This window comes from Glandiceps talaboti, chromosome 15 (assembly GCF_964340395.1).
Source record: "Glandiceps talaboti chromosome 15, keGlaTala1.1, whole genome shotgun sequence".
NCBI classification, from domain to species: domain Eukaryota; kingdom Metazoa; phylum Hemichordata; class Enteropneusta; family Spengelidae; genus Glandiceps; species Glandiceps talaboti.
Genome location: NC_135563.1, coordinates 16,106,198 through 16,125,099, shown reverse-complemented (window position 1 = coordinate 16,125,099; position 18,902 = coordinate 16,106,198). Strand labels below are relative to the sequence as shown.

The 18,902-nt window shown below is 35.5% G+C and overlaps 1 protein-coding gene and 1 pseudogene across 3 annotated transcripts in view; both read left to right on the top strand.

Moving 5' to 3' along the window:
• LOC144446137 (protein FAM193A-like) overlaps positions 1 to 4,354 on the top strand; it is a 42,453-nt gene extending 38,099 nt beyond the window's left edge. For all 3 annotated transcript variants that reach the window (XM_078135857.1, XM_078135856.1, XM_078135858.1), the window contains exons 14-18: positions 297 to 522; positions 1,596 to 1,793; positions 2,006 to 2,843; positions 3,134 to 3,212; positions 3,358 to 4,354. In XM_078135857.1, the coding sequence (XP_077991983.1) occupies positions 297 to 522; positions 1,596 to 1,793; positions 2,006 to 2,843; positions 3,134 to 3,212; positions 3,358 to 3,454 (1,438 nt within the window). In that variant the 3' untranslated portion in view covers positions 3,455 to 4,354. The remainder of the gene's footprint in view (positions 1 to 296; positions 523 to 1,595; positions 1,794 to 2,005; positions 2,844 to 3,133; positions 3,213 to 3,357) is intronic.
• A 5,131-nt stretch (positions 4,355 to 9,485) lies between these two features.
• On the top strand, positions 9,486 to 10,565 carry LOC144446263 (ectoine dioxygenase pseudogene; annotated as a pseudogene).
• Positions 10,566 to 18,902: the final 8,337 nt, after the last annotated feature.

The window sequence follows — 18,902 nt, the reverse complement described above, 5'->3', positions numbered from 1 at the left end:
TGAATTACACCATAAAAGTGTTGGCAGTTCTCAGAGATAACGATATCAAATTTCATCTACGATATGGACATAGACTTCATTTACAAAGAGACAAGGAAGGAAATGTTCCAGTATGAAATGTGTTTATCTGTGGAGAAAATGTTAGTAATTTTCATCCGTTATCTGTCACCCTAATTGAACAGTTTTATTGAAAATTTTGTTTTATTTTCACTGACAAAATTAGTGTGTAGTTGGACCTTCGTCAGCTAGAGTATAAACCATGCATCTTTAAACACATGTTATCATTCTGTCAACAGTGATGCTGAAAGTGATGGTAATCATCTCTATGACAACGATGATGATGATAGCTGTTCTGAAAAGAGTAACTGTACGTCCAGCACATCAGGGAAGGAAAAAGATGGTAAATTCTGTGATTGTTGCTACTGTGAGTTTTTTGGGCATGGAGGACCACCTGTGGCGCCAACTAGCAAGAACTATACAGAGATTAGAGACAAGCTAAGGTTAAGGTTGAAACAACGAAAGGTGAGTCTGTTATGATGATGTATGGTAGGGTTTATTTTGCTGACCTAAAATGGTCATGTTATTCACAAACATGATGACAATGGATGGAATTAAAGGATATCCAGGGTGAACAGTGATTTAGGTCCGTAGTAGATGGATCAAAAGTCGCATTCATTTCCAATTTACTGTTACAAAGTAACTATATTGTACTGTCCTATATCCAAGTTGCTCTGTCATTATCTTGTCTTGTCTTGTCTTGTCAAATACCATACAAAACACCATAGGAACACATACACATACAGTCTGTCATGCATCACAGCTAAATATTTGCCTCTTCAATTTCAAATTTGAGCAGCGATTTAAAAGTAGCCACATGTTTTGCCACTTACAATGTATCTATGCCATCATTTCTGTCAGTATAACTATATTGCCAATACTGTGGGTCTGATTCATGACAACTTATCTGATGTCATCAATTGTGATGTTCAATATGTCTGATGTCACCAGTTTTGGGAATTACATCATAATAACATATCTGATATCATCAATTTGGGGATTTTTGTCATAACATATCTGATGTCATCAGTGTTGTTCACAACAAAATGTCTGATGTCATCAGCTGTTTTTGAACATCCTGTCAACATATAATCAGATGTTACCATTTCTGTTGTACATCTTAACATATCTGATATCATCAATTTGGGGATTTTTGTCATAACATATCTGATGTCATCAGTGTTGTTCACAACAAAATGTCTGATGTCATCAGCTGTTTTTGAACATCCTGTCAACATATCATCAGATGTTATCATTTCTGTTGTACATCTTAACATATCTGATGTCATCAGCCCTCTTGTTCTCCATCCCAATATGTATGATGTAATCAGTACTGTTGTTCTATGTCATGACAACTAGTGTCTGTGTCATCATATCTGTTCTACATCCTGAGACACCATACATTTGTTGACAGACCTACACTGCTGGAGCTCTGAGTTAAGGTGCAAGACCCTTTAGGTCACTTGCATTATCTCCAAGTGAAATAACCACAATCACAGGAATGATATCTAATTGTCACTAATTGTCTGTATTTTCAGCAACCTAAGGAGCAAGTGCCAGGTAACAACCACAAGAGTGAGGAACCACCAGAGGATAGTAGAGCAGTGGATGAATTATTGAAATTCATTAATGGGGCTACTAAGTCAATCAGTTCAGAGAACGCACCACAAACCCAACAAACTGAGAAACCACTAAGTGCAAAAGCAGCAAAAAGGTTACGACAGAAACAACGCAAGGTGAGCTACTGATCTCTCTTCTAGTGTCTGTAATTATTTCAATAAGTTGCACTTTTTTGATTGGAACCATTTTCTTTTGTTACAAGAAGAAAAAGTATGACTTGCTGTTGATGCATTTATAAAGCAGTGAAAATGTTGTGTAGAAATGGCTACCGATGCACTGTTTTTGACAATATTAGTAATTTGTGATTTTCCCTCCAAAATATATATAGGCAGAGGAAAAGGCAAGAAAGCTTGAACAAGAACGTCTTCGAGAGATGCAAAGGCAGAGGGAGTTAGAGAGACAAAAGAAAGAACTAGAAAAACAACAAAAGGAATTAGAGAGACAACAAAAGATTAAAGAACAGCAGCAAAAAGAAAATCAGATTCAACAAGTTAAGAAGCGTTCTGAAAACCACGCTCCAGAGCAACTGAATGGAAGAAACAAGAAACAGCAACAAATACATCAGAAAGCAGAAGAGCAGAAGAGAAAGTGTCTTGAGGAAAAAGTTAATGAAAAAGTGAAAGAACCACTTGTTAGTAACCATAGAGAACAGCACCAACTAAAAATGCAGCAGCAACAAAAACGAAATGGTATACAGCTACCTTCACCACAACAGCAGTCCAGAAGTTCACCTCAACTCTCACAGCACCCCCAGCAGCAGCAGCAGCAGCAGCAGCAAAACAGACAACGTGTCAAACAACTACACCCTCTTCCAACTCCATCCCCTCCTCCCCAGCAGTCCAAGAAACAGAAAAAGAAACAATCTGTACGAAGTTCATCTGATCTATCGGGAATTGACAGTGATATTACAAGTAGTGTTGAGAGTACAAATGGTAGAAACAAACCAGGAACTAGTAGCAGCAGTGGCCCAAGTCTTCAGAATGGCACCACCAAGATGGACACACCTCAACAGAGTCCAAGACAAAGCAAAAAGAAGCAACCTGTGAGTCCAAGAAGCAGCACTGGTAGTGACACGGTCAATGATCTACCATGTGCTACCATGAACGGCAATGCTAATGGCAAAAGAAGAAAGAAAAACAAGAAGGATAAACTCAGCAGCTCCATCGGTAAAATTAATTTGCTTGTATAGTCAGTCTGTCCATAAAGTTGTAGAGCAGATGTCAGAATGAATATAATCAGAGTAGATAACTGTACACCACTCACTTGTGCACACACTCACATATGTGCATGTGAACTCACCCATGCACACATACACATGCGCATACAAACAGTCATGCATGTGTATACTTCTAATCTTACACATACTCATAAACACATGTCCTGGCCCCCACCATACATACACCCAGTAATTCTTTCTTTAATGAAATGTATACATTTTCTATCTCTGTTTATTCAGATGAAATCTTCCTGCCTCGTGAAAATGCTGACAACACTGAAATGGATGACTTTGAGAGGGAGATTGAGGAGTTTAAAAAGTGAGTACATTATAGTCACGCAGCTGAGAGCAATGTACTCAAAAACAACAGCTGGACTATTTCCTCTTTTTTTTTTTTTTTTTGCAGAAAAGTGATTAGAAATGACCAAATATTAAGTGAAATGTGTCGTTTTTTTTCTACCCAGGTTCTGTATGGACTCTCAGCCACCAAAACACAAGGAGAAAGTGACCTTCAGCATCAAGGATATCACACTGAAGAAAAACACCGTGCATGCCCATTGATCATACTCATACTCATTAGTATGAACCAGCTATTAGAGTCAGTTATAAAACCCAATATCATGCCTCACAACAAAATTATCACATTTGTTTTTGTTGCATGTGTGACTGCTAGAGTAGAACCCTATCAAAGGGAATCATGGCTTCTTAATGTACAGATTGGATAGGTGCAGCACCCCCTTGCAATATATATATATAGTCCAATGTGAAAGGTTAAGAATAGATATGTAGGTTTGTTGCAATTCTCTCAAAATTTAGAGTGCCTATGCTTTACAATGAGGTGCTACAATAATCTGTATGTGTATGTAGTGTGGAGAATTTTTTTTTTTTATTTTTTAGTGCAACTTACATCAGATATTTTTTTAAAGATGCTGTGAAAGTTAAGGTCAGGATTTGATGTTTTCCAGCTGTGATCTAGAGAAAGACGTGTATTGAGTTTATCAGATGTTGTATGATGTGTTGAGAATACAGCTCCTAGGGAGTATGATTGCTCATGGTAAGCCCTAAATAGTGAGGTAAATCAGAGTCTGATATTTGCATTTTATGTGTTTACCAACATTTTGGTGGCTGTTTTGGATGTTGACGCCAAGCATTCAAAGACGAAAAACTTGATAGTTTTTGGTGATTTTGTTGGAAGGTAATAAAACCACACGTATACCTGCTGTTTAATAGTTCTTTCCACATCTGCTTCTCGTTTCGGACACACTTAATTTTTTTGTCTCCAATTTCGCCAGACTGTGTGAATGACATGAATGTTTGCTGAAATGGTCGTAGTGTGGTGTTGTGTAAAACTAAAGTGTTTATGCTGTGAAGCAGATCCCAAATATGTCTCATCACATGATTGCGATGACTCTTGATGTTTACATTTATAATAATATGCAAATAAAGTGCTATTTCATATGATTGCCCTACGTTGTTGTTACTTTGTTCTCATCATTTTCCCAACTCACTATCCAGATATGAATTAAAAGTGAATCATTTAAAGTGAAACCGATGGTTAAATATAATACTAGTTGAGATTTGGAAGATAGAGTACATTTTCCACTACTTTTGTTTAATTGTTGTTTTTAGCCCCCAATGACTGAAGATCCTTTTCATTTCCCCACATGACGAACTTCAGTAGTACAAGTACTGCTCTAACTAATAGAAATACACTGTAATAGCTATATAAAATTGGACATGTACATCTTGTTACCAATCTCACATTTTTCTGATTGTCAAGACTCCTGCAGATATGGAGGTGTATTTTTCACCAACAGCTGTATTTTTGCTTGTTGTATCACATGATCACTGCACGTCCCATTGTAAACAAACCGAGCAGACAACTAGAAATACAGATATAACCAGAATTTTGAATGCCAAATTCATTGTCAACTGCACAAAATATCATCGTTGTATACATTATAACAAGTTTTTGAACTGTACGTTTAATGTCACAGGGAAATCATCAAAAATTCCACACACAACGGCGAATGTTCAGTGACGGCAAACGTATGGTCATCATGCAATCATAAACATGAATTCCTAAATTTACGAACAATATAAAAATTACTGCCAGAGAGTGCAGTTTTTGCTTCACCAGAACAACAAAGCATATTGTGAACATTTCTATACATTTACTGGAATAGAGTATGCAACACAAGGATGCACTCATTTTTCAGCTGAAGGTTATTACTTTGAATCTGACTTTGAGTGCTGTGCAAATAGTAAACATTATGACATACTACAGAGCAAAAGCACACTCTGATTGGGTAATAAAGTTACAGCTGTCAAAAACAACTGCATTGCAGTCATCAGAGAGGTGCGTGATACTACACTTGACAGTACAATGCAGAAGTGATTTTATTTTGAAATGAAACAGCATTTTTAGACATTCAAAATGAATTCATAGTCGCAGGTGACGTATAAGTATGTTATTTGCCAAATATTGTTCCACGTCTTGCTGCAAGAGGTTATTTTTCTGTTGCACCGGAAACGTATTTGGCAAATAACATGCTTATCACCAATGTATGTATAAATTATATGAAATTTCAGTTTACATCCACTTTAAGATATTGCCCAATTGGCAAAAATCATTAAATAGGCAAATGATTCATTAAAATCAAAAGCTACATACACAAGCTTTACAGGACAAACACAATTTATTAGTAATGTATTTTCCAAATTAATTGGAATATGACGTCTGTATTGTTAAGATAAAGTCAAATTACTGAAATTGTCAATTATGCAAATGACTCATTAATATAGACATGATATATTTACCAAAGCCAAATCAGTTCTTGTAATTACCATAAGGAAGATGTGTAGCAAGTTCCATGCCGTAGTTTTTGAGATATCGTGTCCGCAGACATGCACATTCATGTACTAACAAACAAACAAAACACATAGCATAACCTTACCTTATGGAAGGTAAAACCCACAGAAAAGTGCAGTTTTAAAGCTGCACACAGGATGGAATAAAATTGATGTTTTGTTAGTTCTTTCAAGAAACCAGACAGACAGACAAACATGTAACATAAGCTTACCTTATGGACGGCAAAAACAACATTAAAAAAATTGAAATACATTTGTTTTGAGCTGCACACAGATTGGAATAAAATTAACCTTTCATTGATTCATCAACCAGAGGAAATATAAAAATATAGTAGTTAGAATGTGGTCTGCATCTAACATTTATTGTAAAAGTTATTAGACTCCTTTGACTTTGTGGTATTTCAGTAATTTTGTAACTTATGGTTACAATTCTTTCCAAGGAATTAATATTCTTTAAAATTATGAAGAAAGTTAAAATGCATTCAATGAAAGGTTTGTACAAAGAGCAGGTATAGCATGAAGCGTTTGGAAAGTTTGCCCTGATATGATTGGTTAAGAAAATGAATAATAATTGTTGATTGTATCGTTAATTTCCAAATATGGCTTGATGTGGTACTTCATAATGTTGCCCAAACAGAACTACTTGAAGAAGAAAATTTCTGAGACTTCATTAATTAGTTTAGAGTCTTGTTTTAGAATAAAAGATTTAATTCGACATTATATCAAATTTTGTATGTAAGCAAAGAATTTGGTATCTGTTCGAAATGGTGTCTGGCCCTTCAGTTGTGTAGTGTCTACTGGCGTGTAATAATTTTGAAGGGCGCCCCACACGTTAAGAATGGACAACTTGAAAGTATGGGCTCGATCGAAATGCATTTTGGTCGTATTAGAAACGATTAGTTTGGATTGTCTAGCCCTGGTCTAGCGAAATGCCAAAATAGCAGTTCATTAGAATCGAAAATTTCTCATTTTTTCCAGGTTGCTAGTAGTTCCGAAGGTGGGATTTTGCGTTCATCGTCAGGTTATCATTTCACATGTGAGAAAACAACTGTTTTTTAAAAAGATTTTCATTGAAATAAGCGTCCCGTCGACTTAGGCAAGTCGTACATTGTGGTACAGCCCTACAGAAAACACTGGTTGGGGCTGATCGACACGACGTATATATAAAATACAGTCTGGTATATTTGGCTGAACGACACGACGTACCGTGAATCTGGTTTGCTAGCAACTCGTCAAAAAGGTGCAGTTGATAACAAACAAACTTCTGAGATTGTTGCTGTCAGTTATAGTGTGGAGACGAGTTTTTTTATCACCTAATTTTACGTGTAAAGAAAGATAGAGATTCAAAGGTACAAGGAGACAAAGTTTATGTTGCAGTAATTTGTAAGAGTCATCGATGTTCCCAGTGCAACACGTCATGGAATGGCTGTATTGGACTATTCCAACTGGTGAATTTGTTTATGTTGTATAAAACACGATTATATAGCTAGGCTCTTCAATTAATTTATTCTTAGCTCACAAGTGACTGTGCCCGAACCACATTGAATTTGAGCCCAGGTGACCTTCCATGCAGGGAATTTGTGTGTTGCAACGTTGAGGTCAGACTTTGCTCAGTGAAAATTAGACTGGCACCAGTCCCTTGAGATATATTTTGCCTCATAATCATAATCTTTAAATGTTTTGATTTGTTAGTAATTTCAAATTTTTTGAAGGAAAATATGGTCAACTCTTGTTGTAGTGTTTCCTAGTTACTAGTAGTTTCACAAGGTATATACGCGACATCACGTTTCGCAATCACTCACACTCGGGGTGACTATTTCACACAAAAGAAAAAGTACACAACATTTGTGTTTCAAATATGTATTGAAATAAAGATTGAAAGATAGTCTGTACACTTGAGAAAGTCTACATGAAGACGAAAAGCGATCCTTCTATGCATCCCATTGAACACTGACCTTATATTCTATACTTATTTTAGACCATTTCTAACCTGTGTATTGTTCTGAATAATAGTAGATGACCTGACAAAGAATTCTTTGCAAATTATCAGGAACACAGTGAACCGTATCTATTCTTCTTTTATAACTTTCTCTCAATATGTGATTACAAAGAAATGTTGACAAGAACTTGAATACATTGCTAAGGGGGCCATCATTATTTATGGCCTAGGGGGTCAGAGGAAACATAGACCCTCCACCGACACTCACTCCTGGTGGAGGGTCTATGGAGGAAACCACAAGAAGTGTCAAAATTTGAGTAACTCCACTGCCTCACTCACAAAATTTGAATGAACCCCCCCCCCCCCATCATATTTACCTATACAGTAGTCCAGCAATTTCACTTGGCATTCACGATCATGACGTCACCATCTTCAAAAGTTGCCAATTCTTCCTACTCTATGTATACAAATCACACAGCAATAGGCTATGGTTTGGGTATTTGGCAAAAAGCACTCAAAGTCGTGGATTACTGTCGAAAAATCCCTATCGGTACTTTTTATTACAAGTACATTCAATAACAATGTTAGTGTGTTTGTCCCTGTGTTAACATATACACAGTGCATTGTTTCTTAAAGTTGCACTAGCTGCCATGCAACTGAAACGTTTTTATTTTATTTTTAAACATGTTTTATTACTGGTACAATAACTTACACGTAATATCATACACCATGAACAGTATTGCACGACCTATGGGTAAACACTGTTTTGTACTTGCATATACGATACATCTAATCAAATTGATTGTTTGGGGGTCCGCTCCCAAAATCAGCGCCCTCAACGGCGATCACGATTTCAACCTGTTTCTGTACTACTTATGGATAATATCGACCGTTGATTAACATGTACAATGTGTAATTACTGTGGTATAGATATTTTAATATTTTTTAGTGAATATATTGTGGTTGTCTGATCGAAAAATGATACTCCAGTTACTACTAGAAGTATAGTTTTAACATGTTGACATTCAAAACCGAGCTTTCGCTCAAGTTATAAACTTGCCACTACACTACCTACATATAATATTGACCACTAATTAACAGATACAATGTCTTTTTTCATAAGTAGCTGACCAAATTTTAGTGAATATATCTTTATATATGCACAGAACGTATTTGCTTATGCACATTAATTTATGATATTTTTACCGCCAAAATTAATATCATACAATGTAAATTACATGGATATGCATCACAGGTAAGCGATATCAGAAGATATTACTTCCTGCCAATATTTTCGTAGTTTTTGTGAACCCTCTTTCTTTTTAAAAGCACATGGTCATGTCAGTTATGTTTAATGGGTAATACATGTATTTATGTTGGCTGACAATATACCTTTAGAAACGATCTAAGCTTATGTGTCACTATACATTCAATGAACACAGAAAAAATGGTACCAACAGTAATATTCAAATACTGATATAGGATTTTAACCAGACTATACTTTGACATCATATATATGTCAAACAATGTGTATGAGTGTGGGTTTTTAGGACATGTAGTCTTTACTGGGGTCTCATTGGCCTTGAAACTGCTGTGGTGGCCTGATGTTTTTTAACAAACAGAAGTTAAACGTCACCCCCCCCCCCGGCGCCTATAAAATGACCGGCCCCAACGTTACCCTTGACAACCTGTACTTGACGTGTTTATTGTCTGAGACGGTGTAAAGCAAAGACAAGTAAGAACTTCTAGGGCGTAGTACACTTTGCAGAAAGTTCCAGTAAAATGGCATATATGTGCTTGCGTTGTGCTCGTTTGACTTCAAAAATCGTGCACCGTTTCAATAGAGAAGACCACGGCTTAAAGCATTTGATACAAAGGACCGCATCTTCTTTTTCATCACGGATTGCTGTTGGGGAAGATCCATACAAAACTCGATGTGAAACGGTGGCCAAAGTGGTTCCCCGTGTTGACCCCGTTGTGTGGAAGTATCAAGATGGAAAGACACCACAAGGACCATTGACAGGCGATCAACTAAGTGAATACGAGAAAAGGGGTTATCTTGTGCTGAAGAATGTCTTCACGAAGGAAGAGATGGCACCAGTGGTTGAAGAGGTCACTAATACAAAGCAAAAGATAGAGAGTAATATTAGAGAAGGTGACGACCCAATTGTAACTCGTGATAACATCTTTTCTACCGAGCCTAACACCAGAAAAATACGTAGCATGTATGGACTTCATCTGTATTATGATGCCCTACGTAAACTGAGTAGTAGCAAGAAACTGATATTACCAGTCAAGCAGATTCTAGCTGACGATGTATATATCCACCAATCTCGTGTCAACTTCCACCCGGCGCTTGTGGGTACAGGACATAACTTTCACAATGATTTTGACTTTTACCATGCAGAAGATGGAATGCCCAGGATACGTTCATTGACAGGTGTCGTCATGTTATCGCCCAACAAACGAGAAATGGGATCTTTGATGGTCATCCCTGAAACTCATATGTGGTTCTTTCCTACGAAGAAGGAGACCGCCTCAGATCACCTGACCAAAAATACAAAATACCGTGACCTTGAATATGGGGCTCCAGACATTGACATACTCCTGGAGATGGCTGATAAGTTTGGTATTGAATATTGCACAGGTGATGTTGGTGATGTCATTTTATTTGATAGCAATCTTTTACATGCTAACCATAGCAATCTTACGCCATGGAATCGTTTCAACTTCTTCATCGTGTATAACAGCCTGGCTAACAAGCTGATAGAGCCACTATATCCCGCGGCGCCAGGACAACAGAGACCAGAACATATAGGGGCAAGGGATCCGAAATGGGTCAAACCAATTGAACCACTTTAAGAATTGACAGGAAAGTATACCACAAAGAAGGGAAGGGAAGGTTTACAGTGAAAACGCCGCTATTGGCCACTTTTGTAATATACAAGTTTGGAACACAAGAAACTTACGATGTCGACCACAGTAATTATTGACCCCTACTTTTTGAATTTTTATAGTGTTTGTGGTTGTAATTTTTGTCCACCAGGGTACAAATGTATCCATTACCCACACGAGTACTCCCCCCCCCCGTGTGTGTGTGTGTGTGTGTGTGTCAATAGTGATGAAATATCCAAATGATATATCCTAATCATACATTTCCCATCTTTAGCAACTATGTGATTCATTTAAATGTTTACAAGAAGCAAGAAATCTATGAAAAGTAAGAATCTTTATTTGCATTGTAGAAGAGATAGCATGATAGAAAATACAATAAAACAGTCAAACTGCATATAAGAATAGAATTCTACAAATCTACAATCTTTGTTTCTATACCAGCATTTTAAGTTTGCTGAAACTTGAGGATTTGCCCCTCATTTTATTGCTATGCATACACTATCAAAGCTAACTTACACTTCAGCAACTGAAAATTTACATTAAAAAATGTACATTTCTTCCCACTCTGTGCTCAAAGCACTTTACAATTATTACCCCTGGCATGGCTCCATAAGTGGCGCAATGGCCCTTTATACTTCCTCAACTCCCTGGAGAGTATACAATCCATTGCAGCCTATATAAGTGCATATAGGATTAAAGCATTCACATTGCAACCTCTATCCTACCAAGTCCCCAATTATATAACTGGGTTGATCAAAATTAGGAAGTGAACATTCATAAATAGAAAGAACTTTTGTTCAGTACATGATTGAGATGTGTGATTGATCAAATACAACATCGAGAAGAAAGAATGAACAGAAACTAGTATTCTAATTTACAATTCACTAAACACAAGTACAAAGTCTTTATTTTCATACCAAAATATTCTAATTTATAATTTAGATTTCAAGTCCTTGAATAATTTGAACTGGCATCTTTTCTTCATGATTGTGTGAATTAAAATATGTCATCTTCAAGTTTTCATAAATTTACAAAATACAAAATAATAACTTTTGATGAAGATATTGTCATCATTTAAAACTGAACTTACACTGATACTTTTAAAATATTTGAATAATTAAATCTGAAAACACAAACATTTTCAAAATAAGTGGCAGATTATTGAAATATGATTTTGTGCTGGAATGTCATAAAATTGATGGAGAGAGAAATCAAGATTAGAAGTCACACACAAGACACAAAAATTGACAACATCTCACGTCAAATAAAGTAAAAAAAAATCTCTCACAAAAAGAGCTCTTTGGTGATTTTATCTTGTAAATGGAAAAAAGAATATAATTTAATTTGAACTTTTGTATTGTTTTCAACATGCATATAAAGTACTAAAATGTAATTGTATCTGTTGTTATGGAATTGTATCTGTTGTTATGCATGGAGAATTTCACAGACATGAAATTCACAAAACTTGATTTCACACAAAATATTATAAGAATGACATTTGCCATAATTGCATAGAATACAGAAATATTAACTTTTGATAACTCATTCGACTTGCTCACATCTCTGTGCTGTTTTTTGCTTTTTATATGAATAATTTTTTTAAAAACACAAGTGTGTTCTTTTGTGTAAAGGAGTGACCTGAGTGAGTGATTGCAAACAGTTCAAGCCCTTGGGAGATAGTCGCTAGGATAAATAAAAATAAAATGTTTAGGACATTTTCCTTTACAAAACTATAAATGAATAACAAATTCAAAACATTTGAGGAATATTAGACTCAAAAAAAAAAAATATTGAGGGTTGGTGCCAGTAACATAACTAATGTGTATGTTGAGGAATATACAGAAAAATAGTTATTGATACAGAATTTAACAAAGACTTTTTCAACTCTACATTCCTAATAATGAACAATTTCTATATGACTCTTTGACATTTACTTTTCCAGATTAACAATTACAATCTTATAAAATGAAGTATTCTTTGAAGCTTTTGTGACAGAAAAATATCATGTTTTGAAGACTTATAACACAGTACAAATTGTGTATAGAACAATTGAATATGCTATTACAGTAAGTCATTTATTTATAAACAATGACAAAAATTTGCAGTCTTCGACCAAAAATAACATACCTACATCTAAAATATTAACACTTCTGAGTACATATGAAGTATGAAAACTCTAATTCAATAATTTCAATATTGCAGTGACAAATCCGTTTAAAAGTAAAAATTATTTGCAAAGAATTAAAACCTTACTCTGTGGGGTAATCAAAGCATTTAAAAAATTATTGAAAGTATTGCATAAATTAAACATTTTTTGTCACAAAAGTGTATTTTACAAATCAAACAGTGTTGTACTACAAAACAAAGCAAACAGATTCACACTGTGTTGTTTGCATCAGTGCATTTATGTTTGTACATTTGCATGATTTGATAAATCAGATCATGGGTGAATAATTTACAATAATCACTTTCCATATATATCATAATACAAATCTGAAAAATCATGCTTAAAATGAGTTGATTTTCAGATTAATAATTGCACTGCTATGTTCAGGAAACTTTGACTATAGTGCTTCATATATAAAATGACTTTTTTTGATAATTTTACTGATAAAACTTGTATTCATGTTGAACAGAGTTCAATATTTAGACTGTGCAGTCACTTTACTTAAAAAAAACATGTTACCGTTGTACCTCATGTTCAGGAAGAATTAAAACTAACAGTGCAATCAGGGTTACCTTGATGTTTCACTTTTTGGACATCTTACACATGATCAGATAACAACAAAATAAACAATTAAAGAGGTGTTGAATGCAGGTAAGTTGTAAACGTAAACCATTAAAAGTGTCAAGTCTATGTATAACCATTTCTTAATCTGTCTATTTCTGTTTAGTTTGCTATACTATAAGAGTTGCGATCACTATGATCATCTTCACCCACCCTAATCATTGAGAATGTCAACAGGTATATGTACTTAGTCTGAGAGTAATTTCTGCTTCACTGTAAAAGAATAGCAATGTTTATCACGTTTCAATGTGATCATGATTGAAAGGATCCTGCTGTGTGTTTTGTCTCTGTTATTGTTAGTTTCAATGGTGTTGCATTATATCTAGCTTTACACGACAAACATCGTGTCCTATGAATGAAACATCAAGGTAACCATGAAACTTTAATCTTACATTTCATCTTTGTCTAACTGTTTCTTAAACAACACATATCATTTCTATCGAGCAGTGATACATATTTACACCAACTGTCAATTTTATGTTATGCTTTTGTCTGTGTGTATGTGTGTGTCTGTCGGTCTCTGTCTGTGTCTGTCTGTAGACACAATATCTCAAAAACTGTGATACATACATGTATTTACACCAATTGTTATATTTACCTCCCATAAAGGGAGGTTATGTTATGCTTTTGTCTGTCTGTGTGTGTGTGTGTGTGTGTGTGTGTCAGAGTGTCTGTCTGTCTGTCTGTGTGTCTATGAACACAATATCTCCAAAACTGTGATACATATTTACATCCATAGTCATTTTTATTTGAATGAAGTGAGATTATGCATTTTTTCAGGTACAGTGTAGATTGATAATAATACATTTTGGTATGCTAATTACAAGACATAAAAAGTTAAATAGATCAAGCAGTCAGGTCCGAAATGTTACAAAAGATATCAACTACAATACTGAAAGATTACGTGAACAAAGATTTGGAATAGTTCAGATATGATTTGAAGTTTTGGATAAGTTCCAAGATATGTTTATGGTATTCATCAAATACTGCCTTATAATTAGTGTTTTATTTTTCCTGTCATTTTAAATTTGTTTTGGTGTAGTTTGGTACTCTAGCAGACAAACCACTAACTCAAATGCCTTCAAGTTCATAACTTACTAGGTATTGTTCTGTTTTATTTGGTGTTTTACCGGTCACTCTCATATGCATTCATAACTATGAAAAGGTCTTTGACCCACAACATACGTATAATATGATGATGATGGTGGTGGTGGTGATGATGATGATGATGATGATGATGATGTTGACGATAGAGGCAACAATGAGTATGATGATGCCAACAACAACAACAACAACAACAGCAGCAACAACAACAACAACAAATTAGGTTACTGCACTGACACTCTCTTCACAATTTTTCCAAGAACATTCAGCATTCATTTCAAGATATGATGGACATTCATAGGTACATTGTACATCAAGTTTTACAGCTTTGCAAGAACACACAACACTTTGGAGATTCTCAAAGGCATGTTGTGCAACCCTCAAGTTTTCCTCAACCTCTGACTCACTACAAGGTTGACCTACTGGTGTACATTTCATTATTTCTCCTTCCAACTGCAACTGAAGACAAGGGTATCTCTCCTTCCATGAACTCATTTCGTCTATCAGTTCAGAAATGAACTCAGCTTCAAATGGTTTCCCGAACAGGGTAACTGATTTAATCTGTGTGTTCTTTTGTATTCCCTTCAAGAAGTTAACAGTGTGGGTCCCACCAGGAATGAATTTCCCCTCTAAATCTAATTTCTCAATATTTGGAAATGCATTTAAAGCATCACCTAAGTCAAGTAGAAACTTAGGGTAGAACATCTTCCAACATAACTCAATTGTGCATAGCAAAGGTGCCTCTTTGATATACTTGGCAATCTGTAGCTGGCAGGCAAGTGGTAAATAAGTAAACATCAACTTGACAGTTCTCAGAGAAAAATTATCAGACAAAGCATTGACCAACTGTTTCGTATAATCAACAGGCTTCATTTGGCTGCCAACTTCAGGAGAGAGTGTTGTCAGCATCAGACCAAATTTGGCCAGATTTCGCCCCCTGATAATTCTTGTGAGAGTGTCAAGCCCATTGGCACTGATTTGACCTGACCCATTGAATTCTCCTGAGACAATCAAAGAATCCAAAGTTTCATGATTCAAGAGGGCTAGCATAAGGTCTGTTGAGTTTGGACAATTGTTAAAGAAACAATCAGTTAACCACAAAGACTCCAAAGACTTATTTGACTTCAAAGCCTTTACAAATTCTTTAACAAATTGACTGACTTGCTGCAAATTTGGGCAATCACAAGCTCGATCTTCTTTCACAAATCGACAACTGGGAGGACATTTCCTCACAAATACTGCAAACAACTTAACCTCTTTAAGGACTGGATTTTGAAGAATCTGTGGAATAGTTAATGGGGCACCTTCCTGCATATCATCAATGTACGCATGAATGCTGACTTTTTGGAGACTTCTATTCTTTGCTATAGCATGGTGCAGCAGACGACAAATTTCAACATCCAAGTATGACACACACAAAGACAGTTCAAGAAGCCATGAACATTTCTGTAGAGCCCCACTAAATCTTTCCATTGCCACTTTTCCAGCTCTTTTGAGATTGACAAGGACAAGAGACTCTAGGATTCCTTCACAACCTTCTTCCTTTTCACAACGTTTGGTTTCCAGCATATATGACAAAGCAATTAACGTGTCATCAACAAGATCTTCCTGGAAAAATTTCACACTTAATTCCTTATGCTCTGCTAGCACACCAACAATAGCATGTACATATTTGTGTGGACTTTCGTTTTGTATCAGACATCGGCAAACCAAGAGAACACAGCGCTCAATACAAGCAACACATGCCTCATTACTATTCTTTAGCTTATTAAACTTTCTACCAAATGCTGTAAAGAATGGATCAGCTTTGTTTCCCAACAAACCAGCTAGAAACACACAAACCATTTCATATTTTTGTCTACACTCTTCGGTTTTTCCACAATACCAACACTGATCATATGTTTCTCTATCATTAACTTCTTTCACATACATTGCAGCTAAAAGCTGTTGAAACATACCATGTGGGAATGAATACACCAGACCTTCATTTGTCTTCCAAACAACTTTGACAAGAAAGCCAATACTGACAACATCACCTACACTCATGGCACACTTTCTCTCCTCAATGGCTTCTAATATTTCTTTCTCTGTGAAAGTCAACTTTCCAGCTTTTGTACCATTCCATGCCAGGGAGAAATTGAGGAGAAGAATCTCTCTAAAGTTTGGGTCTAATTTAGAAATCTTCTTGTTTTTACAATACTGTTCACATGTTAGGTTGAAGATTTCTTTAAACAGTGCTGTCTCTGTGGCAGGCTGTGACTTGGCCTCGTCGTCCTTCCAAAGAATACACATCAGAAGACAATACAAGGGAATTGACATCAAGTCACGAAGGTTACTATTTGACCGTAGTTTTGCTTCTAAGCTTGCAGCCTTAGACTCATCATGCTTACTGCTGAAGTATTTATGAATATAAGCACTCACTTCCTCATGACTAAATTCACACATGTTGTATAATCTGTCACACTTGTAAACTGGCTGATTTTGTGCAGTGAATATGGCATGTGTTTTAACAAGATACTCCAACTTGATGAACCTATTAAGTGAATGGTTTGCATCATGTTGGAGGGGCACTTCATCAAGGGCATCAACTATAAAACAAACTTTCTCCTGGTTATCTTGGATCCATTTCTCAACTTCCTCTCTGTTTATACCTATGCTAGCTGCCCGAGAAAGCAACTGATCAAAGACGGCATCCATTACACTAAGTTTGCTTTCCAATTGCCTACCTTCTAAGTAAAACACCAAATAAAACTCACTTAAACCACTTGAGATATCACCTTTGAAGTGACTGACACTGTACCTGTTGGATGCTCTACTCCAGTCATAAACTAATTTCTGACAAAATGTTGTTTTGCCTTGACCAGAGCCTCCATATATCACAATTCTTTTATCAGAACTTAAATCTAACTCACTCTCAATTATCTGTACTTGTTTGATGGTACCCTCATTCATATCTTCAAATTTTAATGGAATGTAAACATTCATACCTAATTCATGGTGTTGATGTAGAGTTGTGACTGCAGTGTATTCCTTAAACCGAATACTGTAGACATCTTTAAGATGGTCTCTACACTTGCTAACTGACCTAGGCACATTAAGTACATGGTCCTCTTCCTTGGATAATGACCTTAAAGTTGTACTCCACTGTATAGATTCAGTGATATTTGTCTGTAATGGCTCTTTCAAACTGAGCATATCACATGCACTACGAGATTCAGGTATGCCACATTTAACCAGAGATTCTGTAAATACATAAGTGATTGATGAGGATTTTCTAAAAACTAAACACAAATCAATAGTATTATACAATTAAACATGGACAAACAGTGCTTTTGACATAGCCCACGTATATCATATTCATCTATTTTTTTATTGACAGTGACCAGTAAAAGTTGTATGTATGTTGTTGATCACAGGATATAGTCACCTTCTGTTGTGTTCACTTCAAAATTCACAAAACATTCAACAATAGTTCATAACGTAGGTTGTAACAGAATTAAGCCCATATCTCATCAGCCCAGCAATTTTTCTTATAGTTACTAAATTGACAGGTACAGCATAGAAGATGACCACTTATAATAAGATTTCTGCCAAGACTATAAATTTGTCTGTACCTTCATAAAACTGATGAGGGTAATACCAGAAATGAGTGTAATAGAGTGTTACAGAAAGAAAATTGATTATCTTAACAGAATTTATCTGCAAAATATATCCCAATGATTCAGACTATTTTGTGAAAAAGTGAATCTAAAATTTTATCAACTGATTGCCATGAATGTTCCATGTCAACACAGGCTAAAAGGCTTAGGTAATCCCTTTTACTGTTCATTTGCTGGTCAAGGCTAATTTTAAAGTCACACACAGTCTTGGTTTGAATGACATATTCCAGTAAGTCATTCCAGTGAGATACAGTCCGCCGAGTGAAGAAATACTTCCTGATGTCCAATGTGACCACTGATTTGGCAAGTTTAAATGAATTATCCTTGGGTTCTACATGACAGGATACACTTTTAACAAAATATTCAGAATCTTTAGGACATATTTGACCAATTTTAGCATATTTATCCGAGTAATATTACCTTCAAATACTGGTGTAACACCCTTGTCATTTGCTGTACAATCTTTATCATCCTTAACTTCATGGTGGAATTCTTGTTTACAACGTGGGCATGTAACTGGTGAAGATATTTGCTGCTGTTCAACTGGATCTATTAATTCACCTGAATTACAAAAAATATAATCAAAATTTTATTCAAACTTAAATTAAAATCTTTACACATATAATTTGAAGATTTTTCGCAAACATAAACACAGAATCCTTTTATTTAAATGAGAATCTGAGAGAGAAAGCAATAATATGACAATTAGAATATCTCATAAAAGATAAAGCAAACCTTGATTTTCTTCTTCTT